Source organism: Ranitomeya variabilis, chromosome 1, assembly GCF_051348905.1.
Source record: "Ranitomeya variabilis isolate aRanVar5 chromosome 1, aRanVar5.hap1, whole genome shotgun sequence".
Taxonomy (NCBI): Eukaryota; Metazoa; Chordata; class Amphibia; order Anura; family Dendrobatidae; genus Ranitomeya; species Ranitomeya variabilis.
In genome coordinates, this window is record NC_135232.1 from 573860794 (window position 1) to 573874239 (window position 13446).

The window sequence follows — 13446 nt, forward strand, 5'->3', positions numbered from 1 at the left end:
TTTTTGTTTCCTTTGTTTTATAAGGGATTTTTGGAGTAGAAACTGAGCAGAAAATCTCCCTTCTTCAATCCTCAAAACTCCTCAAAAACTTAAGGCTGAGTCACACATAACGATATCGTTAACGATATTGTTGCAACGTCACGCTTTTGGTGCTCAGTTTCTCCGCTGAAAACTCAGCAAATAGACTAGCCAAACAGAGAGTTTACCCTGAGCTGTCGATAATTAATAAATGTTGGTGTCTGATAGACAGCAATTATACATTTGTTACAGCTCTACTATGATCACAGTAAACAACCACAACATGTGAACACTGCCTTAAATTTAGTGATTTTTTATGTTTTATTAAATTTGCCATCTGGAAATTACACAATTGTACTGAACAATAAAACTTCAGTTTAAAATTGATTGACAAGAATCTTCTGATTGTGCATTCCTTCGGCACGCTTGTTCAGCAGTCACAGTAGAACTCCATAAATTTCCATCAAAGCCTTTACCTAAAAGAAATTAGAGTATTTAGTAGCTTTTTTAGTATTACTAAGTATACATTTTTTTAAATTTGTATTAATGTTAATATCCTCTTTCTTGCTCTGCTGTTTATTTCAAGCTTTGGTTTATGCTGGAACAGCGATTTTTAAATTTTGCGCTTTTGTTTTTTTTCCTGCTCTTCTTTTAAAAAGTATGAGACCAATTCATTGAGACAAATGCAATGCCCGCTAGAGCCATGGGGTACTTGGAACCGGGTCAGATTATTCTTAAAGGGGTGCTCACGGCAGCAGTGACCCGGCCCCTGGCCCTGGGCGCACAATAAAAGTGATGAGGGAATGTTTGTAGGGGATTTCATGTGACACCACCTGTGGTGTTCGGCAATGGGTAGCCGACGCTGCTTAAGGTGACCTCTGGGGTCAATGGTGTTTTGGCTGAGATGGTTCTGCTCCCCACAGGTGGAGCTAGGCCCAAGGGCTACGAATACAGTCTATCAGGGACCATGGACGTTGGGGTGCAGGACTGAGGATGTGGGAAAAGTATTTGAGGACACAAAAACTGTAGTTTCTTTTACTTTTAATGGCAGATGCAGTTCGGGGCACTAGTGACAGGTGCTCATGGAGATCTGGACAGCCTGGAAGTGAGTTGCCAGGGCCGTGGGGAACTCGGTACCGGGTCCAGTACTTAAGGGGACGTGTGACCTGGCGGTGACCCGGTCCATGGCCCTGGGTGCCCATGTAAAAGGGATATTGATTAAAGTTTGTGTTCATGACGCCACCTGTGGTATTCAATCAGTAGGGACCGACGCTGCTTAAAGGGGTCCTCTGGGAGAGATGGTATGGCAGCCAGATGGAATAACTTTCCACAGGTGAAGTAGGTCCCCAGGGCTCCCGGTGTATAGGTGAAGATGGTGAATGGTGCGATGAAGAACGAGGACACAGGGGTGCAATGTCTTTACTTGGTTTACTGTGGCTTCAGGCAACCGCAGTCCAGGGCACAAGATCACAAGACAGGCAGGGTCCGGCCTGCTTGGAGCGAATCCAGAGTTCCCTTCACCAGATGTAGATAAAAGTTTTCCTCGAATCTCGATGGTTTTGCAGTCTCTTACTGTCTATGACTTCTGATAAGGTCCTCACTAGGGTTGAGCGACTTTCATTTTTTTAAGATCGAGTAGGGTTTTGGGAAACCCGATTTTGTCCAGAGTCGAGTCGAGTGCAGTCGGCCGATTATCGCTAAAAGTCGGGGATCGACCGAAACACGAAACCCAATGCAAGTCAATGGGGAAGCATAGTCGGCAGTGAGTGGAGGCCAGGAAAACACCTACAGTGCCCATTTTAATGCCAAAAACATCCATTCTTGTTTCTGAAGCTTGCCAATCTTAATTAACTGTATAATAATAGTTGGGCATAGGGAATTGGGGGAAAGTTGTGGGGGGAGTAGGGCTGGCTCAAGTTTTTCGTGGGCCCAGGAAATGCGGACTACGTCACGGCGGTGTTGCAGGGAAAGGTAAGTATTTAAAAGTTGCAAGTGCTGTGATCCTGAGCAAGCAGGGGGGGGCCCACTCGTTCGCATTGCCACTGGCACAGGGCCCCTCAAAGTACGGCGGTGTGTTTGCATGGCGGGGGCGCCTCCCACCAGCAGCGACACTTTTGCGTACTCTGAGGGGCCCTGTGCCAGTGACGTCGCCAACGAGTATGCCCCCCCACCTGATGAAGGTACCTGCACTTTCATCTGCACCTTCCTCTTTGTCCCTGTGTAAGGTGGTATAACATGCGGGAAGGGGAACCTTACTTTCAGCAGGGACAGATTCTGGCTGTGTAGAGTACAAGGGGAATGTAGTGGTCTAGGTCAATGTACCAGCAGACTCATTTAGCAGTGGCTGGGCAATGGGCAGGATGAGGAGGAAACAGATATAGGGCCAAAGAATAAAGTAGGCTACATGCAGTTCAAAATTGGTAACAGGACTAAACAGGCGGCATTGCTTTGTTCAGTGGAGTAGCAAACCCAAGAGCAGCAGACACTGTTTCAAGGGCCTAACCACACTAGTAGGCCAAATGCAGTTTAATATCTGATAGTATAGGGCGAAAGCCAGAATGTGGAAGCTCAGCTTTGTTCAGTTGAGGACAACACCAGGGAGGGGTAGACACCTTTAGTAGGCCGGAAAAGCCTATTGCATTTTTTAAAATGGTAATTTGGAGCAGAAGGTTGAAGCTCAGCTTTATTTAGTTGAGGACAACACCAGGGAGGGGCAGAAGCCGTTAGTAGGCCCTAACCACCATTTTTTTTTTTAAAACCACTTAATGAGAGCCGGAAGGTTGAAACTCAGCTTTATTTAGTTGAGGACAACACCAGGGAGGGGCAGAAGCCGTTAGTAGGCCCTAACCACCATTTTTTTTTTTTAAACCACTTAATGAGAGCCGGAAGGTTGAAGCTCAGCTTTATTTAGTTGAGGACAACACCAGGGAGGGGCAGAAGCCGTTAGTAGGCCCTAACCACCATTTTTTTTTTTAAAACCACTTAATGAGAGCCGGAAGGTTGAAGCTCAGCTTTATTTAGTTGAGGACAACACCAGGCAGGGGCACACAGACAGACACCTTTAGTAGGCCGGAAAAGCCTATTGCATTTTTCAAAATGGTAATTTGGAGCAGAAGGTTGAAGCTCAGCTTTATTTAGTTGAGGGCAACACCAGGGAGGGGCAGAAGCCGTTAGTAGGCCCTAACCAAAGTTGAAGGCCAAATGCAGTTTAATTTCTGATACTATAGGCCGAAAGCCAGAAGGTGGAAGCTCCAATTTAGACAGTGGAGGACAATTTGAATTAGGGACTGCAGACAGACTTAGTAGGCTGTCCCCTGTGGACCATGCATCCACCACATTAACCCATTGCGCCGTAATGGACACGTAATCTTCCGTGGCCATGCCTACAGGTCCATGCGTCTGTTGTCAGGTGCACCTTTGTACTCACAGATTGCCAGAGTGCATGGACAATGCGGTCTTCTACATGCTGGTGGAGGGTTGGGATGGCTTTTCTCGCAAAAGAAGTGTCGACTGGTTAGCTTGTAGCGTGGTACAGCGTAGTCCATCATGGCCTTATTAATAGTAAATAAAATATATAACTAGGCTCTATGAACTTTTAAATAGGTTCCAGGGGTACACGGGCAGCATTGGTGTGGTCAGTGGAGGAGTATTACAAGTAGGGGCTGCAGACAGGCTATCAAAGGCCTAAAATAACAAACAGTAGGCAGTCATGGCAGTTTTACATCGGTTACATGGATACACAGGCAGGCACTCCAGGCAGCATTGTGGTCAGTGGAGGAGTATTGCAAGTAGGGGCCGCAGACAGGCTATCAAAGGCCTAAAATAACAAACAATAGGCTCATTGCAGTTTTACAGCGGTTACATGGATAGACGGGCAGGCAGCTTGGTGGTGAGTGGAGGAGTATTTAAAGTAGGGACCGCAGACAGGCTATCAAAGGCCTAACATAACAAACAATAGGCTCATGGCAGTTTTACAGCGGTTACATGGATACACGGGCAGGCAACTTGGTGGTGGTGAGTGGAGGAGTATTTAAAGTAGGGACCGCAGACAGGCTATCAAAGGCCTAAAATAACAAACAATAGGCTCATGGCAGTTTTACAGCGGTTACATGGATACACGGGCAGGCAGCTTGGTGGTGGTGAGTGGAGGAGTATTTAAAGTAGGGACCGCAGACAGGCTATCAAAGGCCTAAAATAACAAACAATAGGCTTATGGCAGTTTTACAGCGGTTACATGGATACACGGGCAGGCAGCTTGGTGGTCAGTGGAGGAGTATTTAAAGTAGGGACCGCAGACAGGCTATCAAAGGCCTAAAATAACAAACAATAGGCTTATGGCAGTTTTACAGCGGTTACATGGATACACGGGCAGGCAGCTTGGTGGTGAGTGGAGGAGTATTTAAAGTAGGGACCGCAGACAGGCTATCAAAGGCCTAACATAACAAACAATAGGCTCATGGCAGTTTTACAGCGGTTACATGGATACACGGGCAGGCAACTTGGTGGTGGTGAGTGGAGGAGTATTTAAAGTAGGGACCGCAGACAGGCTATCAAAGGCCTAAAATAACAAACAATAGGCTCATGGCAGTTTTACAGCGGTTACATGGATACACGGGCAGGCAGCTTGGTGGTGATGAGTGGAGGAGTATTTAAAGTAGGGACCGCAGACAGGCTATCAAAGGCCTAAAATAACAAACAATAGGCTCATGGCAGTTTTACAGTGGTTACATGGATACACGGGCAGGCAGCTTGGTGGTCAGTGGAGGAGTATTTAAAGTAGGGACCGCAGACAGGCTATCAAAGGCCTAACATAACAAACAATAGGCTCATGGCAGTTTTACAGCGGTTACATGGATACACGGGCAGGCAGCTTGGTGGTGGTGAGTGGAGGAGTATTTAAAGTAGGGACCGCAGACAGGCTATCAAAGGCCTAAAATAACAAACAATAGGCTCATGGCAGTTTTACAGCGGTTACATGGATACACGGGCAGGCAGCTTGGTGGTCAGTGGAGGAGTATTTAAAGTAGGGACCGCAGACAGGCTATCAAAGGCCTAACATAACAAACAATAGGCTCATGGCAGTTTTACAGCGGTTACATGGATACACGGGCAGGCAGCTTGGTGGTGGTGAGTGGAGGAGTATTTAAAGTAGGGACCGCAGACAGGCTATCAAAGGCCTAAAATAACAAACAATAGGCTCATGGCAGTTTTACAGCGGTTACATGGATACACGGGCAGGCAGCTTGGTGGTCAGTGGAGGAGTATTTAAAATAGGGACCGCAGACAGGCTATCAAAGGCCTAACATAACAAACAATAGGCTCATGGCAGTTTTACAGCGGTTACATGGATACACGGGCAGGCAACTTGGTGGTGGTGAGTGGAGGAGTATTTAAAGTAGGGACCGCAGACAGGCTATCAAAGGCCTAAAATAACAAACAATAGGCTCATGGCAGTTTTACAGCGGTTACATGGATACACGGGCAGGCAGCTTGGTGGTGGTGAGTGGAGGAGTATTTAAAGTAGGGACCGCAGACAGGCTATCAAAGGCCTAAAATAACAAACAATAGGCTCATGGCAGTTTTACAGCGGTTACATGGATACACGGGCAGGCAGCTTGGTGGTCAGTGGAGGAGTATTTAAAGTAGGGACCGCAGACAGGCTATCAAAGGCCTAACATAACAAACAATAGGCTCATGGCAGTTTTACAGCGGTTACATGGATACACGGGCAGGCAGCTTGGTGGTGGTGAGTGGAGGAGTATTTAAAGTAGGGACCGCAGACAGGCTATCAAAGGCCTAAAATAACAAACAATAGGCTCATGGCAGTTTTACAGCGGTTACATGGATACACGGGCAGGCAGCTTGGTGGTCAGTGGAGGAGTATTTAAAGTAGGGACCGCAGACAGGCTATCAAAGGCCTAAAATAACAAACAATAGGCTCATGGCAGCTTTACAGCGGTTACATGGATACACAGGCAGCTTGGTGGTGAGTGGAGGAGTAGTGCAAGGAGTGTCTGTCCCAGTACTCCCAAAATATAAATAGATGTTAATGTCTCGCAAAACAACCACAACAAAAAAAAAGGTGGCATACTTAGGTACAGGGGTGGGCTCATCTACTGAGTTTCTGACATAGTAATTTGGCAGTAACTATTTAATGGTGCCAATATAGGACACAGACACAGACTACTTTAAGTTGCATCATAGATGTCTACAAATTTGTATTGTCAGTGCCAGACATTGAATGATGTCAGCGAATAGACTAAAGATTGGTGGAGCTGTGCGACATAATTTTGGACGTGGTAGAGCACATTTTGAGCTGGGGTAGGGGGGAACTCTCTTGAGGCCGGCGGGACCGCCCCAGGGCCCCTCATGTTACAACGGTGTGTCTGACGTTGGGTGCGCACCACCACCGCCAGAGACACTACATTGTACTATGAGGGACCCAGTAGCAATGCCGTCAACCAAAAGCGAGCACACCCACCTCTTCAGACAAACAGCAGTCTCACGGGTGCTTGCGCCAAGTCGCGATACCACGGCCCCGTGTGGGGAGTTTTGCCATTTAGGGAGGTGTAAACATGTCGTATGCTGTACAATCAGCTGCAGCAAATTAGACATTAGAAAAGTAATTCACAGGCAAGAGCTTTTCATAGGAAAGCTAGGTGTCGGCCGGGCAAGGTGGGGCAAAAGATTTCGAAATCCAGTTGTGGTTCATTTTAATGAATGTTAGATCGTCAACATTTTGGGTAGCCAGACGAGTCCTTTTTTCGGTTAATATTGAACCTGCAGCACTGAATACTCTTTCTGATAGGACACTTGCTGCCGGGCAAGCAAGCTCCTGCAATGCATATTCTGCCAATTCTGGCCAGGTGTCTAATTTGGAGGCCCAGTAATCAAATGGGAATGACGGTTGAGGGAGAACATCGATAAGGGATGAAAAATAGTTAGTAACCATACTGGACAAATGTTGTCTCCTGTCACTTTCAATTGATGCAGCAGTACCTGTCCTGTCTGCGGTCATAGCAAAATCACTCCACAACCTGGTCAGAAAACCCCTCTGTCCAACGCCACTTCTGATGTGTGCACCCCTAACACTCCTAGTCTGCTGCCCCCTGGAGCTCGTGTGAGAACGATCTCGTGCGCTGTGTGCTGGGAATGCCTGAAGCAAACGGTCAACAAGAGTTGATTGTTTGGTTGCTAATATTAGTTCCAAGTTCTCATGTGGCATAATATTTTGCAATTTGCCTTTATAGCGTGGATCAAGGAGGCAGGCCAACCAGTAATCGTCATCGTTCATCATTTTCGTAATGCGTGTGTCCCTTTTTAGGATACGTAAGGCATAATCCGCCATGTGGGCCAAAGTTCCAGTTGTCAAATCTCCGGTTGTGATTGGTTGAGGGGCAGTTGCAGGCAAATCTACGTCACTTGTGTCCCTCAAAAAACCAGAACCCGGCCGTGACACGCAACCAATTTCCTGTGCCCCCGGGAAAGGTTCGGCATTAAAAATATACTCATCCCCATCATCCTCCTCGTCCTCCACCTCCTCTTCGCCCGCTACCTCGTCCTGTACACTGCCCTGACCAGACAATGGCTGACTGTCATCAAGGCTTTCCTCTTCCTCTGGTGCAGACGCCTGCTCCTTTATGTGCGTCAAACTTTGCATCAGCAGACGCATTAGGGGGATGCTCATGCTTATTACGGCGTTGTCTGCACTAACCAGCCGTGTGCATTCCTCAAAACACTGAAGGACTTGACACATGTCTTGTATCTTAGACCACTGCACACCTGACAACTCCATGTCTGCCATCCTACTGCCTGCCCGTGTATCCTCCCACAAATAAATAACAGCACGCCTCTGTTCGCACAGTCTCTGAAGCATGTGCAGTGTTGAGTTCCACCTTGTTGCAACGTCTATGATTAGGCGATGCTGGGGAAGGTTCAAAGACCGCTGATAGGTCTGCATACGGCTGGCGTGTACAGGCGAACGTCGGATATGTGAGCAAAGTGCACGCACTTTGAGGAGCAGGTCGGAGAACCCAGGATAAGTTTTCAATAAGCACTGCACCACCAGGTTGAAGGTGTGAGCCAGGCAAGGAATGTGTTTCAGTTGGGAAAGGGAGATGGCAGCCATGAAATTCCTTCCGTTATCACTCACTACCTTGCCTGCCTCAAGATCTACTGTGCCCAGCCACGACTGCGTTTCTTGTTGCAAGAACTCGGACAGAACTTCCGCGGTGTGTCTGTTGTCGCCCAAGCACTTCATAGCCAATACAGCCTGCTGACGCTTGGCAGTAGCTGGCCCATAATGGGACAACTGGTGTGCAACAGTGTCATCTGCCGATGGAGTGGTTGGCAGACTGCGTTCTGTGGAAGAGCTGTAGCTTCTGCAGGAGGACGAGGAGGAGGAGGAGGAGGGGGTGCGAACGCCTACAGCCAACTGTTTCCTAGACCGTGGGCTAGGCACAACTGTCCCTAAATTGATGTCGCCTGTGGACCCTGCATCCACCACATTCACCCAGTGTGCCGTGATGGACACATAACGTCCCTGGCCATGCCTACTGGTCCATGCATCTGTAGTCAGGTGCACCTTTGTACTCACAGATTGCCTGAGTGCATGGACGATGCGCTGTTTAACATGCTGGTGCAGGGCTGGGATGGCTTTTCTGGAAAAAAAGTGTCGACTGGGTAGCTCGTATCGTGGTTCAGCGTACTCCATCAGGGCTTTGAAAGCTTCGCTTTCAACTAACCGGTAGGGCATCATCTCTAACGAGATTAGTCTAGCTATGTGGGCGTTAAAACCCTGTGTACGCGGATGCGAGGATAAGTACTTCCTTTTTCTAACCAGAGTCTCATGTAGGGTGAGCTGGACTGGAGAGCTGGAGATCGTGGAACTTTCGGGTGTGCCGGTGTACATGGCAGACTGAGAGACGGTTGGAGACGGTATTGTTTCCGCCGGTGCCCTAGATGCAATATTTCCTCCTACAAAACTGGTGATTCCCTGACCCTGACTGCTTTTGGCTGGCAAAGAAACCTGCACAGATACTGCCAGTGGTGCGGAAAATGGTGGCCTTACAGTGACGGAAGGGATGTTGCGTTGCTGACTAGCTTCATTGGCCGAGGGTGCTACAACCTTGAGGGACGTTTGGTAGTTAGTCCAGGCTTGAAAATGCATGGTGGTTAAGTGTCTATGCATGCAACTAGTATTTAGACTTTTCAGATTCTGACCTCTGCTTAAGCTAGTTGAACATTTTTGACAGATGACTTTGCGCTGATCAGTTGGATGTTGTTTAAAAAAATGCCAGACTGCACTCTTCCTAGACTCGGATCCCTTTTCAGGGATTGCAGACTGAGCTTTAACCGGATGGCAACGCTGTGCTCCAACAGGTTTTGGCTTTGACACGCGTTTTGGGCCAGATACGGGCCCGGCAGATGGAACCTGTTGCGATGTTGATGCCTGCTGCGGCCCCTCCTCCACCTCCGCTTCTGAACTACTGCCGCCTGCACCCTGTTCCCCCAATGGCTGCCAATCGGGGTCAATAACTGGGTCATCTATTACCTCCTCTTCGAGCTCGTGTGCAACTTCGTCTGTGTCACTGTGTCGGTCGGTGGTATAGCGTTCGTGGCGGGGCAACATAGTCTCATCAGGGTCTGATTGTGGATCTGTACCCTGAGAGGGCAATGTGGTGGTCTGAGTCAAAGGAGCAGCATAGTACTCTGGCTGTGGCTGTGCATCAGTGCACTCCATGTCAGAATATACTTGTAATGGGCATGGCCTGTTAAATGTTTCACTTTCTAAGCCAGGGACGGTATGTGTAAAGAGCTCCATGGAGTGACCCGTTGTGTCGCCTGCTGCATCCTTCTCTCTTGTTGTAGTTTTTGCTGAGGAGGACAAGGAAGCGACTTGTCCCTGACCGTGAACATCCACAAGCGACGCGCTGCTTTTACATTTACCAGTTTCGGAAGAGGAGGCAAAAGAGCTAGAGGCTGAGTCTGCAATGTAAGCCAAAACTTGCTGTTGCTGCTCCGCCTTTAAAAGCGGTTTTCCTACTCCCAGAAAAGAGAGCGTTCGAGGCCTTGTGTAGCCTGACGACGAAACTGGCTCCACAGCTCCAGACTTAGGTGGAATATTTTTATCCCCACGACCACCTGATGCTCCACTACCACTACCATCATTACCAGCTGACAATGAACGCCCACGACGACCTCTTGCACCAGACTTCCTCATTGTTTTAAAATCTTAACCAAAGTAACTTTATTTGTTGCTGTCAAACAACTTACACGGTGAGCTATAACTTCAGTATGATTTCAATATCCCTTAACAGGTTGGTGAGACCACAAGGAAAATCAGGCACAATGTTACACACTCTGTTTTCTGTGGCACAAAATCACAGAGATGACACACACGCAGGACTGTCACTCAAGCACTAATGTCAATATTAATCTCCCACCTAATTTATGTATTTTTTTTTTTTCAGGGAGACTTTAGAAACCAAATAATAAGAAAAAAAATAAATAAATAAATAGGCTTTCTATAGCCCACTGAATGAGAGATAGCACACACAGCAGTGGCACACAAGCCCTGACTGAGGCCAATATTTTTCTCCCACTGATTGATGTAGTGTTTTTGTGTTGAGGTAGATTTTTGAACACAAATCAAGGAAAAAAAAAAAAAAGCTTTCTATGGCCCACTGAATGAGAGAGGTGGCACACCCAGGAGTCAAGACTGGCACACAAGCTGAAAGGGCAATATTACTCTCCCACTGTTTTTTGTATTTTTTTTTTTTTTTTTCAGGGAGACTTTAGAAACCAAATAATATTAAAAAAACCAAAAAAAAAATAGCCTTTCTATGGCCCACTGAATGAGAGAGAGAGGTGGCACACCCAGGAGTCAAGACTGGCACACAAGCTGAAAGGGCAATATTACTCTCCCACTGTTTTTTTATGTTTTTTTTTTTTTCAGGGAGACTTTAGAAACCAAATAATATTAAAAAAACCAAAAAAATAAATAGCCTTTCTATGGCCCACTGAATGAGAGAGAGAGGTGGCACACCCAGGAGTCAAGACTGGCACACAAGCTGAAAGGGCAATATTACTCTCCCACTGTTTTTTGTATGTTTTTTTTTTTTTTTCAGGGAGACTTTAGAAACCAAATAATATTAAAAAAACCAAAAAAATAAATAGCCTTTCTATGGCCCACTGAATGAGAGAGAGAGGTGGCACACCCAGGAGTCAAGACTGGCACACAAGCTGAAAGGGCAATATTACTCTCCCACTGTTTTTTTATGTATTTTTTGTTTTTTAAGGGAGACTTTAGAAACCCAATAATATTTAAAAAAATAAATAAATAGGCTTTCTATGGCCCACTGAATGAAAGGGAGAGAGGTGGCACACCCAGGAGTCAAGACTGGCACACAAGCTGAAAGGGCAATATTACTCTCCCACTGTTTTTTGTATGTTTTTTTTTTTTTTTCAGGGAGACTTTAGAAACCAAATAATATTAAAAAAACCAAAAAAAAAATAGCCTTTCTATGGCCCACTGAATGAGAGAGAGAGGTGGCACACCCAGGAGTCAAGACTGGCACACAAGCTGAAAGGGCAATATTACTCTCCCACTGTTTTTTTATGTATTTTTTGTTTTTTAAGGGAGACTTTAGAAACCCAATAATATTTAAAAAATAAAATAAATAGGCTTTCTATGGCCCACTGAATGAAAGGGAGAGAGGTGGCACACCCAGGAGTCAAGACTGGCACACAAGCTGAAAGGGCAATATTACTCTCCCACTGTTTTTTGTATGTTTTTTTTTTTTTTTCAGGGAGACTTTAGAAACCAAATAATATTAAAAAAACCAAAAAAAAAATAGCCTTTCTATGGCCCACTGAATGAGAGAGAGAGGTGGCACACCCAGGAGTCAAGACTGGCACACAAGCTGAAAGGGCAATATTACTCTCCCACTGTTTTTTTATGTATTTTTTGTTTTTTAAGGGAGACTTTAGAAACCCAATAATATTTAAAAAAAAAAATAAATAGGCTTTCTATGGCCCACTGAATGAGAGGGAGAGAGGTGGCACACCCAGGAGTCAAGACTGGCACACAAGCTGAAAGGGCAATATTACTCTCCCACTGTTTTTTTAGGTTTTTTTTTTTTTTTCAGGGAGACTTTAGAAACCAAATAATATTAAAAAAAAAAAAAAAAAATAGGCTTGCTATAGCCCACTGAATGAGAGATAGCACACACAGCAGTGGCACACAAGCCCTGACTGAGGCCAATATTTTTCTCCCACTGATTGATGTAGTGTTTTTGTGTTGAGGTAGAATTTAGAACACAAATCACGGAAAAAATAAATAGGCTTTCTATGGCCCACTGAATGAAAGGGAGAGAGGTGGCACACCCAGGAGTCAAGACTGGCACACAAGCTGAAAGGGCAATATTACTCTCCCACTGTTTTTTTATGTATTTTTTGTTTTTTAAGGGAGACTTTAGAAACCCAAATATATTTTAAAAAATAAATAAATAGGCTTTCTATGGCCCACTGAATGAGAGGGAGAGAGGTGGCACACCCAGGAGTCAAGACTGGCACACAAGCTGAAAGGGCAATATTACTCTCCCACTGTTTTTTTAGGTTTTTTTTTTTTTTTTCAGGGAGACTTTAGAAACCAAATAATATTAAAAAAAAAAAAAAAAAAAATAGGCTTGCTATAGCCCACTGAATGAGAGATAGCACACACAGCAGTGGCACACAAGCCCTGACTGAGGCCAATATTTTTCTCCCACTGATTGATGTAGTGTTTTTGTGTTGAGGTAGATTTTAGAACACAAATCACGGAAAAAATAAATAGGCTTTCTATGGCCCACTCAGTGAGAGATGGCACACACAGGGATGGCACTGTAGCAGAAATGCCAATCTTAATCTCCCACAAAAAAAAACAAAAAAAAAAACAAAACTGTCCTACAATTACTATCTCCCTGCAGTAATGTAAGCCAGGTATGGCAGGCAGCAATAGGAGTGGACTGATGCACAAATTAAATAAAAAGTGTGGACAAACAAAAAAGATAGCTGTGCAGAAAGGAAGGAACAAGAGGATATGTGCTTTGAAAAAAGCAGTTGGTTTCCACAGTGGCGTACACACAGCAATACAGCTATCACGGAGCCTTCTAGGGCAGCCCAATGAGCTACAGCGCTGAGGGGAAAAAAAAAAAAAAATAGCTTCCACAGTCCCTGCACACCGAAGGTGGTGTTGGACAGTGGAAATCGCTGCAGCACAAGCGGTTTGGTGGTTAGTGGACCCTGCCTAACGCTCTCCCTGCTTCTGACGAAGCGGCAGCAACCTGTCCCTAAGCTCAGATCAGCAGCAGTAAGATGGCGGTCGGCGGGAACGCCCCTTTATAGCCCCTGTGACGCCGCAGACAGCAAGCCAATCACTGAAATGCC

The 13446-nt window shown here is 46.0% G+C and overlaps 1 protein-coding gene across 1 annotated transcript in view; it reads right to left on the reverse strand.

The window, feature by feature from the left end:
- Window positions 1–212: 212 nt before the first annotated feature.
- The window catches only part of LOC143768763 (cholinesterase-like), a 65620-nt gene continuing 52386 nt past the window's right edge, over window positions 213–13446 (reverse strand). The window contains exon 4 of the mRNA XM_077257413.1: window positions 213–494. Coding sequence (XP_077113528.1) covers window positions 391–494 — 104 coding nt within the window. The 3' untranslated portion in view covers window positions 213–390. The remainder of the gene's footprint in view (window positions 495–13446) is intronic.